Genomic DNA, 22,493 nt, shown 5'->3' on the forward strand with positions numbered 1-22,493 from the left:
TCTTCCCCTAGCCAACATTCCCAGGAGTCCCTGAGACATGAAAGACAGAAAAACAGCTGGACAGAAAGACAGAAAAATTACTGAGCTGGTTAGTTCCTGCTATACAGATCCCCGAACAGCTTTTGTTTGTATTTTTTCAAAGCATAGCTTAACTCTATGAATTACCAATATTCTTACTTTGCTTAAGTTAACCAAAGCTAAATTTCTGTTGCTTGCAACCAAAGAAATCCAACTCATACAGGGAAAGTGGTCCAATAGACAGCATGATAGAGGCCACAGGAAGCTTTTAAAGGTAGCCTGAAATCCAGATACTTTATTTAAAATTATTAAAAACACATATTAATAACTGTCAAAATTTCTGCCTATGGTACAATGACTAATTGATTTCAAGTTTTTATGTGCTTGCAGTTAATGGTTAGGCTGGTGACGTTTTACTAATACAAGCTATATTTGGAGTTAACGTTCATATATCCCATGTAACAAATAAAAAACTGAGAACGAGTTGAATTAATACAGATTACATGCCATAAGAAAAACATCTAGGAAGGGTGCTGGGTGGAACAAATGATCTATGATACAATGAAATATACAGTTGACCCTTGAATAATGTGGGGTTTAGGGGAGCCAACCCCCAAACAGCTTTTTACAGTTAGCCCTCCATATCCATGGTTCCACATCTGCAGAGTCAACCAACCACGGACACTATAGTACTGTAGAAAGTATTCAGTGAAAGAAATCTACATGTAAGTAGAACGGTGCAGTTCAAATCTAGGTTGGTCTAAGGAGCAACTGTATATATATAAGAATTATTTATATATTATATGTAATATATATTATTATATATAAGATAATCATTATATAACATATACAACATAATATATATTAAATATATCTTACTCTGCATTCTTTTTAGGGTTATTTCATTACTTTTAAAAATATAAGGGAATTTAACCTTTTGCCACAGATTAGTTTAACCCAAACTTGGGATTATTGACATTTGAGCAGGATAATTCTTTGTTTGGGGCAGGAGGAGTTGTCCAATGCATTGTAAGATGCTTATTAGCATCCCTGGCTTCTACTTAACCCCACTATATGTCAGTAATGCCCGTAGTAATGACAATCAAAAATGCCTCTTGACATTACCAAATGTCCCCTTGGGGGCAAAACTCTCCCCTGATTAAGAAACACTGGTTTTATAGAAAGAGACTCACAGACTTAGAGAATGAACTTACGGTTGTTAGGGAGTTTGGGATGGACATGGACACACTGCTATATTTAAAATAAATAACCAAGAAAGACCAACTATAGCACAGGGAACTCTGCTCAATGTTGCATGGCAGAATGGATGGGAGGGGAGTTTGGGGGAGAAGGGATACATGAATACGTATGGCTTCACCTGTGTCACCAGCCATATGTGGCTACTGAGCACTTGAAACGTAGCTACTCTGAAGTGAGATGTGTAGTAAGCATAAAATACGCACTGGATTTTGAAGACTTGATACAAAAAAAGAATGTAAAATAACTCACAATTTTTATGTTAACTGAACTATTTTTGGGTGGTATACTTAAACTGGGTGAAATAAAATTAATTTCACCTGCTCAGTTTTATTTTAATGTGGCTATAGAAAATTCTAAATTACTATATTGCACATTATATTTCCACTGAATAGCCCTGATCTAGAAACTTGAAACGACTCAGTATTACTTTATAGTGAAATAAATTCTCAAGTCTATCAAATAAGCCAAAAAGACTTTGGGAAGCTTTTCACAGCCCTATAAAATTAGCTCTCTTTTGAGTATCATAATTCTTTATTATCACGCCTGAGCAGTTTTTTGGCTTCTTCAAACCAACTACTTCTGCTTGAATGCTTCATTTTCAATGTTTCAGTCGATTCCTCTGTGATTGCGGATTTATCGTCAGGCTGTTCTTTATCACTTTCCTGCACGTCAGTTTCTTTTATACACTCGGGATCTTTCCTAGTAAGATGCTCAGATGCTGCCGCATCCATCATACTTAGAAAATCATAAGCAGGCAGAGGAGGTTTCCATTCCTGAGCAGGTAAAACTTCTGCAAGGAAGGTAGAATCAAGGGTTAAAGAGGAACAGATATAAAATCCCATCACATGAATATATTAGAAAATGTTTTATTTTGAAAAATATATTTATAGGAGTGAAGGCCTTATCAGTTTTCTTTATCTACGGGAAAGCTACATTTTATTATCTTCATTGTCAAAGAAACTTAATGCATTTGTCATTACTAGACATTTTCATTTATAGGCTGTGCTATTTTAAATAAAGATAGGTATTAATAGGCAAAAAACATAAAGGTCCATAATCTCGCTGCCTGCTAACCCTTGCTGAGGGTTAAAAAAATAACAATGTGTGTAATGAGATTACAACAGCCAGGGACAAGTTAAAATGAAGAAATCTCTTGCTTCCCTCCTTACCCCTGCCTTTATGCCCAAAGTACTGTAACTATAGATCATTCCAGATAAAAATTTTGGACCATATATATATAAATTTTATATACACTTAAATTTAGAAAAGTTTTGGACCATATATATATAAAATTTAGAAAAATATTTCTTATATTTTAAAGCATTTTCTGTTTTGGAAGACTGCTATGGAATCAACTGTACTATAAACAGGCAGTGATTAGAAGCACCTAGGAGGGCTTCATGGCAGTGAATTATAACATTATTTTAAAATATTGGTCATTAAAAGAAGAAAAAGGACTTAAGCTGATGACATATATATCAGATAAATAGACTAGCTTTACTCCATTCGGTAAACAGAGTTCACACAATTTCAGAGTTTAGATGCCTATTCAAAGTATTATGTGAGAAATTACATAAGTAAATGTGCAAACTAAACATTTAAAAATTAAATTCCAATGAAAGAATCTATATACTGTTATATGAAAAGAAAGTAATGCTCATAAAGTAAAAACTCAAGCATCTCTCATAAATCAAATAAAAGCTTAGGACATTCAAAAAAACTCTAATTAAAACACAGACAAAAATCTGCATCAGTACATATATATATGTATATCTATACTCTACTCATTGATATGATTTCTTCACTCAGGCTCAAGTATATGAAATCTGTGGTACATCAGCAAGGTATTACATTTAAGTTACCCTGTAATTGATGTTTCAAATTGCAGTGTTGCCCAGATAACAGACTCAAATATAGTCTGCTGTCAGTGTCAATAGTGACAAACGGATAAAATAGTTTCTTGAATATAATGAATAGGTAAGAAGTAAAATAACTGTACTGTGTAATATGCAGATGAAGTATCTTTAAGAGAAGTCCAATTTAAAGCACAGCAAAGATTTAGCAATATTTATTTTTATGGTAAGCACTGCAGCCTAGTGGTCTGAGACAATGACAAAATGCCTGAAACTGGACATTCTAATTCTGCTCATCATTTCCTGAGGAACTCTACAAAGATCTTAATTTTTTCTATTGCAAATAAAACTGTACTCTCCTCACATATGGGCAAAAAAGACACTATTATCAAATTAGTAATGATAATAATAATAACTAACATAGACTGAGGCTTTACTATGTATCAGGAATTATGTATTTAATCCTTACAACCTCATGAGGTAAGTACAATTATTATCCCAACTTTATATATGAGAAAACCAAGTCCTCGAAAGGTCAGAGAACTTGACCAAAATTAAGTGTAAATGTCAAATAAGAACAGCCAGTGGTCACAATTACACAGAAATTAAGATGTGCAGCAAGCAAGGTGAGGCAGAGGTCAGTGGCACCGTGTCAGAGACGCGGGCTCGCCTAAGGGTAGCTGCAACATTCATGTCTCAGACCTGCCTCCCAGCAGGTCCTGGCAGCACAGAGGACAGGACTCCACACAGAAACGTCCTGCCTGGACCTTGGCTTCTTCCCTGATGCAGAGGCTGCAGGAATAACTTAAGATTGGGAGCAGAGATACAAAGAAATAATGGAAACCAGAGGCATTACCATCATTGCAATGGAAGAAATACGAGTCTCTCAGGAAACTCAGAATAATTCTGATCCTTGCTAATGGTTTAGTTGAGAAATCAAAGCCCCTAAGGAGGCCCCCTGTAGGAAAGGATCTTTACACAAAGCGTAATAAATACTGTAGGCTTTACACTTTAAAACGTTTGCCTCTGCATACTTCATTTTTATTTTTAAAATAACTGTAACACAGAGTAGGGACTATCAGGAGGAAACAAAGGAAAAAAAACATACAGTTAGTAGTCAAGGAAGCTGGGTCAGAAGTTCGGGTTTCTTTGTCTCTGAACATCACATGACCTTTTTAAAAGCTATTCAGTTTCATTCTTTTACAAGTGGTTGACCAGTTTTCCCAGCACCACTTGTTAAAGAGGTTGTCTTTTTTCCATTGTATATCCTTGCCTCCTTTGTTGAAAATAAGGTGTTTCTAACACCATACACAAAAATAAACTCAAAATGGATTAAAGATCTAAATATAAGACCAGAAACTATAAAACTCCTAGAGGAGAACATAGGCAAAACACTCTCCGACATAAATCACAGCAGGATCCTCTATGACCCACCTCCCAGAATATTGGAAATAAAAGCAAAAATAAACAAATGGGACCTAATGAAACTTAAAAGCTTCTGCACAACAAAGGAAACTATAAGCAAGGTGAAAAGACAGCCTTCAGAATGGGAGAAAATAATAGCAAATGAAGCAACGGACAAAGGATTAATCTCAAAAATATACAAGCAACTCCTGCAGCTCAATTCCAGAAAAATAAATGACCCAATCAAAAAATGGGCCAAAGAACTAAACAGACATTTCTCCAAAGAAGACATACAGATGGCTAACAAACACATGAAAAGATGCTCAACATCACTCAATCAGAGAAATGCAAGTCAAAACCACAATGAGGTACCATTACATGCCAGTCAGGATGGCTGCTATCCAAAAGTCTACAAGCAATAAATGCTGGAGAGGGTGTGGAGAAAAGGGAACCCTCTTACACTGTTGGTGGGAATGCAAACTAGTACACCCGCCATGGAAAACAGTGTGGAGATTTCCTAAAAAACTGGAAATAGAACTGCCATATGACCCAGCAATCCCACTCCTGGGCATACACACCGAGGAAACCAGATCTGAAAGAGACACGTGCACCCCAATGTTCATCGCAGCACTGTTTATAATAGCCAGGACATGGAAGCAACCTAGATGCCCATCAGCAGACGAATGGATAAGGAAGCTGTGGTACATATACACCATGGAATATTACTCAGCCATTAAAAAGAATTCATTTGCATCAGTTCTAATGAGATGGATGAAACTGGAGCCCATTATACAGAGTGAAGTAAGCCAGAAAGATAAAGACCAATACAGCATACTAACACATATATATGGAATTTAGAAAGATGGTAATGATAACCCTATATGCAAAACAGAAAAAGAGACACAGATGTACAGAACAGACTTATGGACTCTGTGGGAGAAGGCGAGGGTGGGATGTTTTGAGAGAACAGCATCGAAACATGTATATTATCAAGGGTGAAACAGATCACCAGCCCAGGTTGGATGCATGAGACAAGTGCTCGGGCCTGGTGCACTGGGAAGACCCAGAGGGATGGAGTGGAGAGGGAGGTGGGAGGGGGGATCGGGATGGGGAACACATGTAAATCCATGGCTGATTCATGTCAATGTACGGCAAAAACCACTACAATACTGTAAAGTAATTAGCCTCCAACTAATAAAAATAAATGGAAAAAAAAATTAAAAAAAAAAGAAAGCTCTTCAGTGGAGAGGTACTCTGGCCTGACCTACATATAATCCTATCTGATGTAGTCAGAGTCCAGAGGCCTCTGTGTCACGACAACTGCACAATGACAGCACTCGGACGCTTCTATAAAGCAGCAGTGCAGACGGAGAATGCAGCCTATCTGAAGAGTTCATGAGCTGCAACCGAAAGGACCCCTCTGCTGTGTGGCTAGAATGAAGAGGCCATCAGTGAGCGCTAACAGCCACAGAAAGGCTTCTTCCAGATTATGACAAACCAAATAGTCAATTTAGTTACTTTTTTACATTTCTAAATGCTAAAACTAATCCACTATCTCAGAAAACTAAGACTTAAAAATACCATCCAAGAGGACCCAGAAGAGCCAAAATAACCTTGCACTCAAGGAACAAGGTTGGAGGAATCAAATTTCCCAATTTGAAAACCTATTTCAAAGATGTTGTATTCAAGACAGTGGGGTAACTGGCATAAGACATCTGTATAGTTGGTAGAAAAACATGTCCATGAATGTTCATAGCAGCACTATTTATACTAGCAAGAAATGGAGACAGTGTAAATGTACATCAACTGATGAATGGAAAAACAAAATGGGATATATCCATCCAATGGAATATGATTCATCCATAAAAAGGAATGAACCACTGATTCACATTACAACACTGATGATTCTTAAAAACCTACGCTAAGTGAAAGAAGCCAGACACAAAAGGCCACATGGTGTATGACTCCATTTATATGAAATGTCTAGACTAGACAAATCCAGAAAGACAGAAGATAAATAAGTGGTTAGTGAATGAAAAGAGGGGAGAATGGAGAGTGGTTGTGAATGGGTACAGGGTTTCTTTTGGGGGTGATGAAAATATTTTAAAATTCAGTAGTGGTAATGGTTGTGAATGGTACAATCTTGTGAATACATCAAAAAAAAAAAAAAAACCAAACCACATCGAACTATACACTTTAAAAGGGTGTACTTTATGATATGTGAATTGTATTTCAATATATAAAAATCATCAATAGACTATTTAGACATAACAATTTAGTTAAAACTGCCTAATTTAACAAAAATGAAATGGATAGACCTCCTGGGAAGAACAAGTATGTTGCAAAGATTGACACTTAAATAAATTCAAGAATATGATTAAATATACATAAACATACATAGTGATAGATTGACAACATGTAAGCTGAGAGACAGCATAACACTGAATTGGAGTTTATATACCAGAATTGTGTATGCATGTACACATATTCACATGTATTCACATACACACATACACAAACTTATTTCAGAACTCAGTCATGAACAGCATCAAAATGTTATTATAAAATAGTTCATTTGGTTTCCAATAACAAAACCTTTACAAATGCCTTAGGAAACTTCATTACATCACTATTTCCTCAACAGACTAATGATCTAGGTTATTACATGTTAACTAAATTATAGCAACAGGCTTGTTGCCATGATTGTACATAAACTAACAAACACATCTATGCCACAAGTACAAACCCACAGAGGTTTTAGAAAAACAGCGACTATGGCATGTCATGTCTTGGACTTCCCCTGTGGCTCAGATGGTAAAGAATCTGCCTGCAATGCAAGAGACCCAGGTTTGATCCCTGGGTTGGGAAGATCCCCTGGAGAGGAAAATGGCAATCCACTCCAGTATTCTTGCCTAGAGAAGTCCATAGACAGAGGAGCCTGGTGGCTACAGTCCATGAGGTCACAAAGAGCTGGATACCACTGAATGACTACACTTTTACTTTCATGGCATGTCATAAAACCAGCATTGTAAACTCTGGGCCAAGATCTATTTTCTTGTGGTTCAAAATTCTGGCTCTGGAGTACAACAGAGCCATGTTGAAATCCAAGTTTCCTCATTTACTGGTTAATTATATGACTTTCAACTAGTTATTTAGCTCCTCTACAGGTATGTCCTATGACTCCTGTGAGAATAAAGGAGATAATACATGTGAAGCATGTAACTTTGTGCATGATACCTACTGAGCATTCAATAAGTGTTTAGCTATTATTAAATTTAATATAACAGCACTCATTTTCTGTGGGTAAGAATATCTACCAAATAACAGACTATACGGACAATGCTATCAGTGTATTAATATTTAGAATATTTACAAACATTACAATTCAACTCATTCTAGCATTCATCAGCTATAATTCAAGTTTAAAAATCCATGAAACAAAATGTAGAATTGTACACATTAAAACAGGAAACTTACTGATATGACTTTCTAGTCCTGCTTCTAATTTCTTCAGCCACAATAAAAGGTTCTGTTCAGTGATAGCCTGGTCTGAAGGAAATGCAAACACGTGGCCACCTGAATGCAGATTCACCACAACAAGAAGAGGAAGCGGGGGCAGGGTACCAAAATAAGCCTGCAAGACTCCTCTCCCCACTGGCGTCTTCTTCCTAGAAAAGGGAACAACTGAACACGTTAATGAATATTTCTTTCCATAGCAAAATAACAAGAACAACTGTTTGTAAAACATTAACCTTTAAATACAGCACCATTAAATAAATAAATAAATAGAGCACCATACCAGGAAGTTTATTTTATGGAAGTAAGTCCTAAAAATCAAGAGCTCTATAACGACATTATTGGTAATTAGAGTCATAAAACGTTTCTTTTCACATGAGGTATGTACTGTATATCTCTTAGGAGAAAAAAGGCAGCATGAGAGTTTTAATAAAAAATAGACATAGTCCACCGGCTCATCAATTTTGTCCTGACATAATCAATATATTCCTTTCAAAGTTTAGTCAAGTATCTGATCATGTCAGCTCAAAATTAAATGGCTACAAACTATAAAATAACAAGATACTTAAAGAGACAGAGAAAGACAAATACTACATAGCAGTAACACTAATATGTGGAATCCTAAAAAAAAAAGTCAAACTCATGAAATCAGAGTAGAAAAGTTGCCAGGGACTGCAGGGTGGGGGAAATGAGGTGAGACTGGTAAAAGGAAACAGACTTTTCAGTTGCAAGATGAATAAGATCCAAGGATTTAATGTCTAATACAGTGAATATAGTTGATAATACTGTGCTGTATCATTGAAATTTGCTCCATGAGTAGAACTTAAATGTTCTCACTCCACCCCATCCCCAAATTTACATTTATAAAACAAATATATGAGGTGATGGATGTGCTAATTAACTAGATGAAAGAGTTTTTTCACAATGCATACATATATGCATTGTGTTTAAATTATCTCAATGTACATTTTAAATATCTTACAAATTTATTTGCCAGTTATGCTTGAATAAAGTTGAAAAAAAAACACAGCAAAAAAAAGAATTTATTGTAAAATAGAATTCAATCTAAAACAAGATCATCTCAGACCATCTGAGGCAGTTTAGTTACTAAAATATCATGATGACTTATATATTGGTTTCATAACATTAACTCCAAAGGTACTTTCATTCCCTAATGAAAACTTAATAATATTTATTACTTTCTTTACTTTTGACATATTAAAAAATAAAAAATATACCTACAGATTTAACCAACAAGGGGTAAGTGAATCCAAGTATTTCTTTTTAGCCAGCATTAGTATTGTTTTTTCATGCTGAAGATCTATGCCACCATCACTGAATAAAATAAGTAATGGTTTCTGAAGTCTTAAGTAAATGGGAAGATTTTCCACAGTGATCTCTGGCTGTTTAAAAACAAAACAAATCAAGAAAAAACAGGAAATTATAATACATAAAATAGAAAATAATGTTCAAATCACTCTTGCATGTTAGGTTATAAAATGTATTTCAAACAAATTTTCATTTAAGTGGATATTTTACTATATTGATTAACAAGTATGAATCTCGAGTGTTTTTTATTTAAACTCATCTTATTTTAATAATGAATTATTTTCAAAATAAAACTACTAATAGAATTTCAAAATAAATTAAAGGAGCTCCTTGTTTTATAAGCATGTAGCATTTCAAGTAATTTCTTATGTTAAAATCTGGATCAAACTAACCAACATACACATGACAAGTATTTTTCCTCTAGCATAAAATGTTTTAAAAAATATAAGCTAAGCTTTAAAGATACAATCTTTTAACATCTATGATTACTTAAAAATTAATAAATCTAACTTTGTTTCAAAATTGAGTTTTTAGCATAATTAAAGTAATACAATAATATGCTAAAACAAATTTTAAAGGCTCTTATTTTTGAGGGGTTTAAAATAAAGAAAAAGTAGTAAGAAATAAGAAATCTTACTCTTTTTATTAATTAAAAGAGAACATTTTTAAAAAATATATTTGTAGAAGACAATTTGTGTAGGCTGTTATTAACAAGAATTGAAAAGAGTAACAAACAACGTTAAAATACTTAGGATTAAAAACAGCAGTGACTTAGAGTATTAAAGGCTTCTACCATTTTCCATTTTTAGTACCACATCTATTAATTCATCTTCTGGATATACTTGTCCAGTATGGATTAAATCTTCCTACATCAGAAAACAAATCCCCAGCTGACAGATGAGGAAACCAAGGATGAGAAGTTGACTTGTTGAAGTCACACAGCTAAGTAGGAGGGAGAATTAAATGAAACTAGCACCCAGGGATTTTGTTTACCAGTATGCCATCTCACTGGATCTCACTAGAAATCCAAATGAACAATTTTTTTTATGGTGCCAACCTCCTCCAATTCATCCTCAAACACCAAACTCTGGCACATACTTCTCCCTACTTAGTTCTCAAAGCCACTTTCCTCTGCCAGTTTTCATTTTTCTTTGAATTCTTTCTCTTTCACCACTCAAAGTCCTCTTCTCACACCTTCCTCTTTCAAGATTTAAATCTTAGATCCCCTTTTCTCCAAACTCCCCCATGTTGTCTTATGTTAACTATTGTCATTTCTCTTCTACATGAGTTCTGTCCCCTTCCTAAAAACGACAGATCTTATCAAACCAGCAGAACAGATCTGATGGATATGGTGTGATGGAGCCATCACAGCTCAATTCAAAAATTTATTGAGAATTTTAAGATCTTCTGCTGGGTGGGTACATGTGTGCATGTGTGTGTGCTCGGTTGCTTGGTTGTGTCCGACTCTTTGCGATCCCATGGACCACAGCCTGTCAGGCTCCTCTGTCCATGGGATTTTCCAGGCAAGAATACTGGAGCAGACTGCCAGGGGGGATCTTCCTGACACGAGGATCAAACCCATGTCTCCTGCATCAGCAGGCAGATTCTTTACCAATGGAAGCCCCTTATGCTGGGTACTGAATCAAAGAGAAGTAAGATGCTTACTCTGCCCTCAAAGAGTTCACAGTTTAGAGGAGGAGACAAGTGTGCGAACTGCTGTGATCCAAGAAAAAATTTTAATGTATGACAATAAGAAGACCCTAATGGCTCAGCAGTAAAGAATCAGCCTGAAATGCAGGAGACCACAGTTCGATCCCTGGGTCGGGAAGATCCCCCGAAGGAGGGCATGGCAACCCACTCCAGTATTCTTGCCTAGAAAATCCCAAGGACAGAGGAGCCTGGTGGGCTACAGTCCATAGGGTTGTAAAGAGTCCAACACGACTGAAGCGACTGAGCAAGAATAAGGAAGCCTAGTGGCTCTAAATTAAAACTAAAAAACAAGGTAGGGGAGCTTATGGGTGATTTTAGGAAGTGATATTTGACCTGGGCCTTGGATAAGGAAAAAGACCTTGACAGACTGAAGTGTGTGCTAGAGCGGGGATTCCAGATACAGGGAGCAGACAGGTGTTAGGCATACAGAGGGTCTGGGGAACAGTGACAGTGACGTGTGTCAGACTCAGGCAGGCCAGAAGCAAATACGGCTGTAAGACCGGCTGTAAGACCACGTGGGAAAATGACTAGAGAGGTTTTCTAGCTCCCAGAAATACTGAGATTTTGTATCAAATAAGTCACATGGTCAGGCCTGTTTTAGATGACTAACTAGAGTATGAATTTGTGGAAAGATAGGCCAGTGACAGGCACTGCTCTGTCCTGTCAGGAAAGAAAGACTAAGAGTTATGCGAGTTTAATTAAGATTAGAAACTCAAAAGTTAGGAATCATCAGCTGGTATAATGACCCATATAAGTCAGGGGTATAGATACTAAGTCTCCCAAAGAATGAATGTAGCAAAAGAAGAAAAAATGGTTGAAGATGTAATTCTAGAGTGGCAAGAGGGTTGAAGGCGCACCTGGAGAGGATGGAACTGCAAAAGCCAAAAGAAGAGAGAATTTTAAAAAGGAATAGCGCAATCAAGGGTTTTGATTGCTACTCAGAGGCCACCCAGAGAAAAAGAAAAGGTCATCAAATACGGTTACTGTTGGATATTTGGCTATTTGAATATATAAGAGACTATAATTATGTGTGTTCCCATATTCTTCTTTATAATAAAAGCACAAAAATGAACTCAATGTATTTGAGAAAAGTGCTAAACATATTACCCAACAAATAGTTCTAACTATGACAGCCGTAAATTGCTTAATTGCAATAACTACATAGTTAATTAGCACATAATTAGCTATGATCTGGGGCTTCCATGATGACTCTAATGGTAAACAATCTGCCTGCAATGCAGGAAACCCAAGTTCGATCCCTGGGTTGAGAAGATCTCCTGGAGAAAGGAATGGCTGCCCACTCCAGTGTTCTTGCCTGGAGAGTTCCACTATTAAACTCCACAGAGGAGCCTGGCGGGGGGTTGTGAAGAGTCAGACACAAGTGAGCGACTACCACTTTCACTTTCAAAGATATTCAAGACAAACTGTCAGACAGACAACTGTATACAGGAGCCTGGAGAGCAGGCCCAAGGTCTGTGTTGGCCATATGAATTGTGAGCCATTACATAGACGGTATACATGTCATTCTCCGGGTGGCGCTAGTGGTAAAGAACCTGCCTGCCAATGCAGGAGACATAAGAGATGCAGGTTCAATCCCTGGGTTGGGAAGAACCCCTGGAGGAGGGCATGGCAACCCAATCCAGTATTCTTGCCTGCAAAATGCCATGGACAGAGGAATCTGGTGGGCTACATACAATCCATGAGGTCAAAGAGTTGGACATGACCGAGCAACTAACATTTAACTAACTATGATCTGGGCATTATTTACCTGGACTAATTTGTCATCAGGTTTATTGTAATAAAAATTTGATTTATAAAAAAATGTTTACCATCTGGCCATCCACTGCTCTTTCCTATCCAGAGGAAGTCTTTCTAGTACCTAAGGGCAGGCCAGAAGATAGCTATTGTATACAGTCACTGATGCTCTCGAATTAAAAGCTCCAACACAAAGCAGCATTAGGAAATTTAACAACAGCACACATGGAATGTTTTTTAAGTTTGGGAAAATATACCCCTAAATTTACGCTTGGTTAAAGAAGCTGTGATTTATTCTAATTTTCCTCTTTATAGTTTTCTGTATTATCTGGGGAAAAAAGCTAACGTCTTATAAAAATTCCAAAATATTACACTATGGATGCGCTAAAGAGACAGTCATTTAATAAAGTCATTAAATACAAAAATGTTACTTTAATAAATAATTTAGAAACCCACATCCTAAAAATTTTAATGATTTGATTAATTATAAACTGTAACTTTAATTAGGGAAGGGGAGTTAGTAGGACTGAGGCCACAAAAGGACTTAAAGAACACATTCATTTCTTTAGCCTAAAATGTAATATTGTTCAGATTATCATGACAAAAGACAACAACAAGAGGATATACATTCAGTATTTATAGTTGATAATACTGCTCCCATGTCACTTTAGAAATGTAGAAAAGCATCAATTTATAATATTCTAGCTGTGTTTAATATTAATGAAAAACAACCAAAATCAAGAAATGCAGGTTTCATCTGTTGTGCCTTTAAATCCACTATTATACAAAGTAGGCATCAGAAAAGGACTTTAACAAAACATACTTTTCTCTACAACAATGTAAGCAATACTAGCTAACATTTGCTGAGTGTTTACCAGGGGCTAAACACTGTACACAGAGCACTGAACACCCATTCTCATTTAGTCCTTACAATAACCATTTTACACATGTGGAGAGACGCTTACATACAGCCAGTGAGGAGGCAAGTAAGGATTGGAAGCCTAGCATGCCGCTCTCTGGAATCCAAACTTGCTTCATGCCAAGTTTCAGCCCAGATGGGGTACTTCAACTGGCCATAAGCCACAAGCATCTCAGCAAGAAAATAATCCAAAGACATGTAAACTTTTGGCAGTGGATTAAAGGAGCTATATGCATGATGGGTGAATAATAAAACAGAGCAACCCAATGAATCTAGAGCTCACCAAACATCATGCCCTGTGCCAACGAAAGATGGAAAACCATGTGTTAAAACACACACTGTTTTTTACACTATCTTTAACTGCTCTAGATTTTATTTCAAACAACATCCTTATTATAAAATATACTCACAAATGTTTCCAGTGATGCATTTGTTATTATTTGAACTATGTCTTGCACACGGACGTTAACTAATGGAATGCTCTCTATTTTGCCTTCTTTGTGTCTGGCAAGCAGCAGGGCTGGAAGAGTTACGGTATATTTACTTGATCTGTGGAGAAACGGAGTAGTAAAATTTCCAACTAAAATACAGCAAGTCATCAAAAACACGAACAGTTAGGCCAAGAAGTCACAGTGGAGGCAGCAAACGGGAAGCCCTACTAAGAAAAAAAGAAAAACAGAAAATCTCCATTTCCAGGCAAACTTAGCTTTTATGTGAGGCTATCTGAGCAAGTTCAAGAGCCTTGAAAACCTAGATTAGAAGAAAACAACAGATACTAATCTAATCAGATTTTATTTTTTTCTAGACAACTTACTCACCAAGAAAATGTCTAAACAGGACTAGGAACACATTGAATGGTTCTTAACTTTTTGGACTGCTCACCAAACTGCTGAGCAAGTAGATAGGCATTTATGAGAATGGGCCTAAATTTGCCAGGCACTACACCAGGTGCTTCTAGTTACATTTTTATTTAACCCTCAGAATGGCCCTATAATCCTCATTTTACAGATGATGAAAGAGTGATAAATAGCAGAGACAGAATTCACACTGAGGTATTCCAGATACACAGTCTGAGCTCTCTCCACTGAAAGAGAACCTGAAATCTGCTCTCTCCTACCACTACTTTTGCTAACTAAACCTAAAAGAAAATCACTAAATAGGAAAAAATGCCCAAGTTAAATTACCAGTGATATGGTAACATTTATATCACGTAAAAATTTAATTCATGCTAAAACAAAGTATCAATCTGAAGACTGGGCTTTCTACTGCCCAGTTTTCTCTTAACGGATGAGTCAGTTATAAACAAAACATACTCTGAAAACTACAGGTCTAGAAGACAGTGGGTGACTATCCATGTGTCAGCTGAATAGGTCTCATATTCCCTAGAAGTCTAGAGTTCAGTATTCACTTTTCAAAAGTCACTGATTTCTTGAATAGAAGAGGAGCTCAATCATCAAATGCATGTGTCACCAGTGTTCAGGATGAAAGATTTAATTAAGCTCAGAAATCACAATTGGCAATAGTATAGTCAGAGGGTAAGAAACACAAACAACTCCATGTGTATCTGAAGATAAGTCAGTGTAGAATGTGATGTGTATTAATGACGTCTAAATTCTCAGTTCATTCATTCTGCAGCAACTGAAATATTAGAGAGTTTATAGGAGCCCCAAATTCTACAAACAAAGCAACTTAAGTGGCTAAAAAAAGCACTGCTTCAGTGTATGTCTACAATAACAAAATTAAGTAGAACTATCAGTTCATCACCTAAAACTCTGGGAGAAATATATAAAAACTCTGATTTTTATGCATACCTTGATGGCAAATCAAAACCCAGACACTCAAGATGTAAAATTCCTCAAAAAACTATAACTGCAAAGAATTTAAATGGCAGGTAATAGAATCCAAAGAGGAAAAATTTTATAGGAAGATGAAGTGGTATGAATCCAATGTTGCCTCTTGGGGGGGGCATGGCCTAAAGAATTTTGAGTATGGAAAAATTCTAAATAGCCAGATAGTACTTTCCAGATTTTCCCAGGATGAAATTAAAAATTTAGGTATGTTGCTGCCCTATTTTCCTTAAAAAAAAAAAAAAAAAATCGTGTGAAGACAGGTAATACATTATTTTGCAAACTTCCTCCTCCCTAAAATTATAATACACTTACAGTCTCAAAACATCTTCTTCAGAATAAATTCCTGTGGTAACATATCCTTTTAGGTAGCTTCCTGCTTCAGTGAACTCTTCTTTCGCTATAAATACACAAACAAGATAAAAATGTGAAACCTTTAAAGTTATATGTGCTATTCAACTGATGAACAGATTTATAGATGATAATGCTTTATTACTAATTATAAATGTATTTCAGTATAGACCTTGTAGCTTCCCGGGTGGCTCAGTGGTAAAGAATCCACCTGCCAAAGCAGGAGAAGTGGGTTCAATTCCTGCGTCAGGAAGGTTCCCTGGAGAAGGAAATGGCAACCCAAGCAAGCAGTCTTGCCTGGAGAAGTCCATGGACAGAGAAGCCTGGTGGGCTACAGTCCATGGGGTCACAAAAGAGTTGGACATGACTGAGTGACTAAACAACAAGTGTAGACCTTACATACCTTCTTGGTTCTCAAATAAACCTGTGTTATCATGACATTTGATTATTATAAAAATGCACATTAATGTAATACAACATACATAATGTACATAATTTAATGTTCTGTAAATAAATGTACTCTAAATATACAGTTGGCCCTTGAACAACATTGAGTTTGAATTGCACAAGTCCACTTAAACGTGAATTTTTTTCAATAAATAGAGTACCTGCATTTTCATTTTATAGACATTTAAACTAGGTGTGGAGAAAAGTCTATGTTCCCCATAAACTCAGAGATCGATGGGGAGATCACAATGGGGAGATGGGGAGATCTCAATCAGAGATGACAAACATGTGGAACCAAAAGGAGGGTTTGAGCCCTAATTCTATCCAAACTGAGCTTGCTGCCCTTGGATAGATCATTTATCAAACCCATTGTTTTTAAGTCAGAGACAGCAACATGGAGACTTTTCACTGCACAGGGGGTCAGCAAACTAAACCCCCTTGTTTTCAAGGGTCAACTGTAATTTATAAGATTTATAGGGTTCTGATCATACAGATTCGTTAAATAAATATTTGTTGCCATTTAATCTACTCCTATGGCAAGGTAAATGGAGACAGCTGGGCTATATGGAGCCTGGAAAGACAAGCAGGTATGTGAAATGATGCACACCTCATACCACAAAACCTAAAAGGACCTAAGCGCATAGAAAAAGACAGAAGGCTGGAAATTCTAGTCCTCTGACAGTGTCTGTGTTCAGTTCAGTCCAGTCCAGTCACTCAGTCATGTCCAACTCTTTGCGACCCCATGAATCGCAGCACGCCAGGCCTCCCTGTCCATCACCAACTCCCGGAGTCTACTCAAACCCATGTCCATCCAGTCGGTGATGCCATCCAGCCATCTCATCCTCTGTCGTCCCCTTCTCCTCCTGCCCTCAATCCCTCCCAGCATCAGGGTCTTTTCCAATGAGTCAACTCGTCGTGTCTGTGTTAGGGTTCTACAATTATGAGGGATTTGCATCTTCTTTATTTCCTGTATTTTTCTGTAAGGCGTTTTTGTTACTTCTGAACTTTGATTAATTTGTGTATTAGTCTTGTCCCATTTGTTATGATATGCATATTCAAAATAAGAACTATTATCTCTGCAGGTTTCTGAATACAGTTTCATAAATGAGAGCATGTTCTGGATCTTACAACCCAGAAGCAAGTCTGAATTAAACAGCTGTAGACTAATGAGAAAAGAGCAGAGATGGACTTTTGTAAATGATGTATTCTTGCCAACTGAAGGCCAGATGATACCTCGGCTGGCTGCATGAAAGGTTCACAGCAGTTCAAATAGAAAAACAATGATGGAGAACTGAACCATAAAGCACCTAGAGGTCTGGGTAAGCTGAGCCCAGGAGATCTGCCCCTTAGCAGTTAGTACTATGTTCGTGATGTGAGCACCAGCACCGTTAACACTGGGTAACCACAGATTTTCTTTAAAAATGATGCAGGCTTTCCGCAAGACTGAGAGACACTGTAGTAAAGCCACTTACGAGGGTGGCAAGATCAACCTGCAAGCAGCACTGAGAACTCATTTATAATCACAAATTTAATGAGAAAGGAGTAATCCATGAAAACATTTTCTTTAGCCTGTGCTATGCCAAAGCAGAAAAGCTACATAAGAAAACCAGGCAACTAGAAGGAACTGAGTGCCTACACTCTCATCTCTAAGAGAAATTTCTCTAAATTCAGATCAATAATTGATGACTGCTACCTAAAGCAATGACATAATGGATTCTGTTTCAGCTTCTTCTTTTTTAAATAAAACACAGTGGGGAAAGACATGAACATTCCATATAATTTGCTCATTCATAAGATTCTAAACTCATGAATATGTTTCTTGGAAGGCTCTTCATGAGTCTACTTGTACATAAATCCTAAGAGTTCCTTGGGGAATGGGAGTATTTAAGACTGTAGACCTCAGATCTATATCTGTTTCCACTAAATCAAAGTGTAAATTCCCCTTTGAATGTTTGAAACCAGGCACATTCTCCTCTTTGGTGAAAACTGCCATGTATGTCAGAATATATGGCAACCCAAATATAAGGAAATGATCAGTTATCTAAATAAAAAGTTTTTTAGCCACTATAAATATACTTGAGATGTAATATTAATAGTGACTTACAATATTTAGTTGTTTTAACTTAAAGCATATTTAATTGCATAAAATATACACATTAATTTAGCAATACTGCTTCTTTCCACTGTTACATTTTATTACATAGTTACATTTATACACACACATATGTAGATTCATCTGTATTTTAGCTCTGTCAGCAAGAGGCAAGAACACCCCAGTAACTAAAAGCATTCCTAACTCCTAGATCTCAGCTTTTAGATTAAATGTCTCACTAAAGGAAACTGGATTCCCTGGAGAACTGGCTGATTCTAGGAATGGGGCTGGGAACATTTTGTGGCAAAAGGACATTCAAAAAACAATGGAGACATATCAAAAGGTCACAGGTACCAGGGATGAGGGGGGGAAAAAGCATAATAGAATGAAAGGGATCCTAGGACAACCTGAGCAAACTAATGATAGTGACTGATTATAATCCATTGAATAAAATAAGAACTCAGCTAACCATACTGATAAACAAATAAGTAGTATGCCAACTAATAAAGGTAGGAGGAATAATGGAACTAGAAACTGCCCACTTGGCAGCTATCATAGTAATACCTCTTTCAGACAGTGAGTGGATTCTAAAACTGGTATGCAAAAGTAAGATGAGAAACAGGACATTTACAGAGTTTTAAATTATATTCCCACAAGGTATTTATTAACAATAAGGGGAAAAGTAGTAACTTTCTAGTGGAGGGTCCTGAAAGATACACCAGAGGATAAAAGAGACATTTCAGCTTTCATGGGACTGACATTAGTCTTCAAACCATTAGAATCTACATGAACAACAATTAATATCTCATACAAAAAGTGCTCAGCAAATTCTGGTAGTTAGCATTTGTGAATATAATTAAAATGAACATAAAAATTTTATGGATCCGTAAGAGCCCTTTATTGCTTTATGTTTTCTCATTCAGTAGACGCTGCAAATCCAACAACTATCACATGAATGTCTGCAAACAAAAACAAACAAAAAAGAAGAGGAAATAATACCTGACTTAAAAGGCTTAGAAGCAACCAAGCCATTAAAAAAAGCATCACATCCAGACTACATCATTCTGGTACACCAGACCCACCTTTATGTGTCAATACTTCAGCACTATGCTTTTGACGTTTGTTGAGAGATAATTATATGTAAATTTTATCATCATTTGTATAGAAATATGGTCAAGTACAGTGTTTCTGGGGGGTCATGCAAGTGCCTCAGTGGTAAAGAATCTGCCTGCCAATGCAGGAGATGTGGGTTCGATCCCTGGGTCAGGAAGATCCCCTGGAGAAGGAAATGGCAACCCGCTCCAGTATTATCGCCTGGGAAATCCCATGGACAGAGGAGGCTGGCAGGCTATGGTTCATGGGCTCACAGAAGAGTTGGACACAACTTGGCGACTAAACACCACCACACTGTTCCTTATGTTGATCTCTAAAAAAAAATCCATATGTATACAACACATATATGAAAAATTTCCTCTCAGCATGTACAGAGAAATATCTTCTCTACAGGTGACTCCGCACCCTAACTTGTATTTTGCCATTTATTATATAATGATGACAAGCTGGCAGAAATTTCCTCTTTGTTTCTATTTGCTACCAGATTGCTCAGGGCTAAGTTTTATGATCACTGTGTTGTTTCTAGATATTCTACCTAATTATCTCCTACCCTTGTTGCTTGACTCTTATCCTTGTTTTAATGATTTTATTGTATTTGTGCTTTTTATTATCTAAAGACTAAGTCTTTTCGGAAGGAGGCCCAGTGTAAATAATAAACAAGAACTTCAGGACACCAGGCACCTGAGGTAGGCAGAAAACAAAGTTAATGTGGGTGAAAAAACAAGAGAAAGGGAAAAAGGAATAAGACATAGAGTCATTTACTTCATGATTTTTCATAGAATAGAAATTAAAAAGTTATACCCTCTGGATTTTGCCTTCTAAGATGGTAAGCCACATGGCACACATTAACAGTCTTATGATTCTTACTAATGAGTTTTTTTGGCTTTTTATTTTAAAAAATTTTGAAGACAAAGTAGAAAGAAAAAATTACTAGACAGCAATTTGTCTAGTAGACAAAAAGCAAGAAAGAAAGCAAAATTTAATAAGAATCAATAGTTAATAGTATCAACTATATACAATTATAATGCTGGACATTGGGGACCTTCTTCCCATACAAATGTTCTTAAAATATTTCACTCAGATTTTGAAATTCATCTTAAATAAAAGAAAAATGAAGCGGAAGTTTGCTACATAAATGGAAACAGCATGAGAATGCCAACTAAACATTGTTACTTGCCACCTGCCTCTTAAGGATGAGGTAACTAACCATTTTAGTTGTGTTCAATTGAACACACCCTGAAAGGAGTTCAGGGTGGATCTCAGGAATGAGGCACTCTGCACTCTGGGAAAAACTGGCAGAACAAGCCTTCAGATAGATATTTTCAGAAGATTTTATGGACCCAATTTCTTGTATCTTTTCGTATCTAGAAAAGCAGCACTAAAATCATTAACAAAGACATCTGCTCCTTGTGATCAGCAGCGCCTTCTTGTGACTAGCAGCAGTCTTCTGTTAAAACGTGTGCTTGCCTGCATGTAATCCTCTTCACCACAATTACATATATACCGCCTCCCCGCTCAGCTCTTCAGAGCAGATCCTCAAAACTATCTGAGAGGTTGGCTCCAGGCTATAAACTTCATTTTGCCCCCAAATAAAACTTAACTCACAACTCTCACATCATGCTTTTTTTTTTCAGTTGACATGATGAAGAAAACACTTTTTGCTACCCAGTCAAGAGGCCATCCATCTCCAAAGCCAAGAGAGAATAACATTCTAGGCAAATCCATTGGTTAGAATAAATACCCTGTGGACTCTCTCTCTAAAACTTATTGAAAGACACAGTCCTACGAAGGACAAAAAAAGCAAAGAGAGGCAATTTAAGTATAGACAAGTTGTAATGTTAAAAGAACACTATAGCCAATAGGGTAGAGAGCATTCTAATTGCTCAGTTGTGTCTGACTCTTTGCGACCCCATGGACTATAACCCGCCAAGCTCCTCTGTCCATGGATTATCCTGGTAAGAATACTAGAGTGGGTATTCCACTCTCCAGGGAATCTTCCCAACCCAGGGATCAAACCCAGGGCTCCTGCCTTGCAGGTAGATTCTTTACCATCTCAGCCATCAGGGAAGCCCACTGGTGGGCTTATGATACTATGGAAAACCAATGATACTATGTAAAACAAACAAATTAAACTTATTACTATAAGCATTGTATCAAAGCTGAAGGCAAAGCATTAATTTGAAATGCGTCAAAAATAAGATGAATTAGTTTTCTTAGGTTTAGTCTCCCAAGGAAATAGAAATGAAAGCAAAAATAAATATGACCTAATCAAGCTTGCAAGCTTCTGTATAGCAAAGGAAATAAAAAATAAAACAAAAAAACAACCTATGAACTGGGAAAAAATATTTGCAAAGGATGCAACCAATAAAGGCTTAATTTCCAAAATACACAAACAGCTCACACAATTCAATAACAAAAAACAAAAAACCCAACTGAAAAAATGGGTAGAAGGTCTAAACAGATATTTCTCCAAAGAAGACATACAGGGGCCAACAGGCACATGAAAAGATGCTCATCATCATTAATTATTAGAGAACACAAATCAAAACTACAATGAGGTACCACCTCACACCAGTCAGAATGGCCATCATTAAAAAGTCTACAAATAATAAATGTTGGAAAGGGTGTGAAGAAAAAGATACTCTCTTATACTGTTGGTGGGAATGTAAAGTGGTGCAGCCACTATAGGAAAACAATATGTCTGAGAGAATAGCATTGAAACAAGTATACTATCAAGGGTGAAACAGATCACCAGCCCAGGTTGGATGCATGAGACAAGTGCTCAGGGCTGGTGCACTGGGAAGACCCAGAGGGATGGGATGGGGAGGGAGGCGGGAGGGGGGATCGGGATGGGGAACACATGTAAATCCATGGCTGAT

At 36.8% G+C, this 22,493-nt stretch overlaps 1 protein-coding gene across 4 annotated transcripts in view; it reads right to left on the minus strand.

The window, feature by feature from the left end:
• Nucleotides 1–284: 284 nt before the first annotated feature.
• TXNDC16 (thioredoxin domain containing 16) overlaps nt 285–22,493 on the minus strand; it is an 86,301-nt gene continuing 64,092 nt past the window's right edge. For all 4 annotated transcript variants that reach the window (XM_043920762.1, XM_043920765.1, XM_043920764.1 and 1 more), the window contains 5 exons: nt 15,927–16,011; nt 14,175–14,313; nt 9,294–9,454; nt 8,013–8,203; nt 285–2,068 (listed from right to left, as the gene is read on the minus strand). In XM_043920762.1, the coding sequence (XP_043776697.1) occupies nt 1,800–2,068; nt 8,013–8,203; nt 9,294–9,454; nt 14,175–14,313; nt 15,927–16,011 (845 nt within the window). In that variant the 3' untranslated portion in view covers nt 285–1,799. The remainder of the gene's footprint in view (nt 2,069–8,012; nt 8,204–9,293; nt 9,455–14,174; nt 14,314–15,926; nt 16,012–22,493) is intronic.

This window comes from Cervus elaphus, chromosome 12, assembly GCF_910594005.1.
Source record: "Cervus elaphus chromosome 12, mCerEla1.1, whole genome shotgun sequence".
NCBI classification, from domain to species: Eukaryota; Metazoa; Chordata; class Mammalia; order Artiodactyla; family Cervidae; genus Cervus; species Cervus elaphus.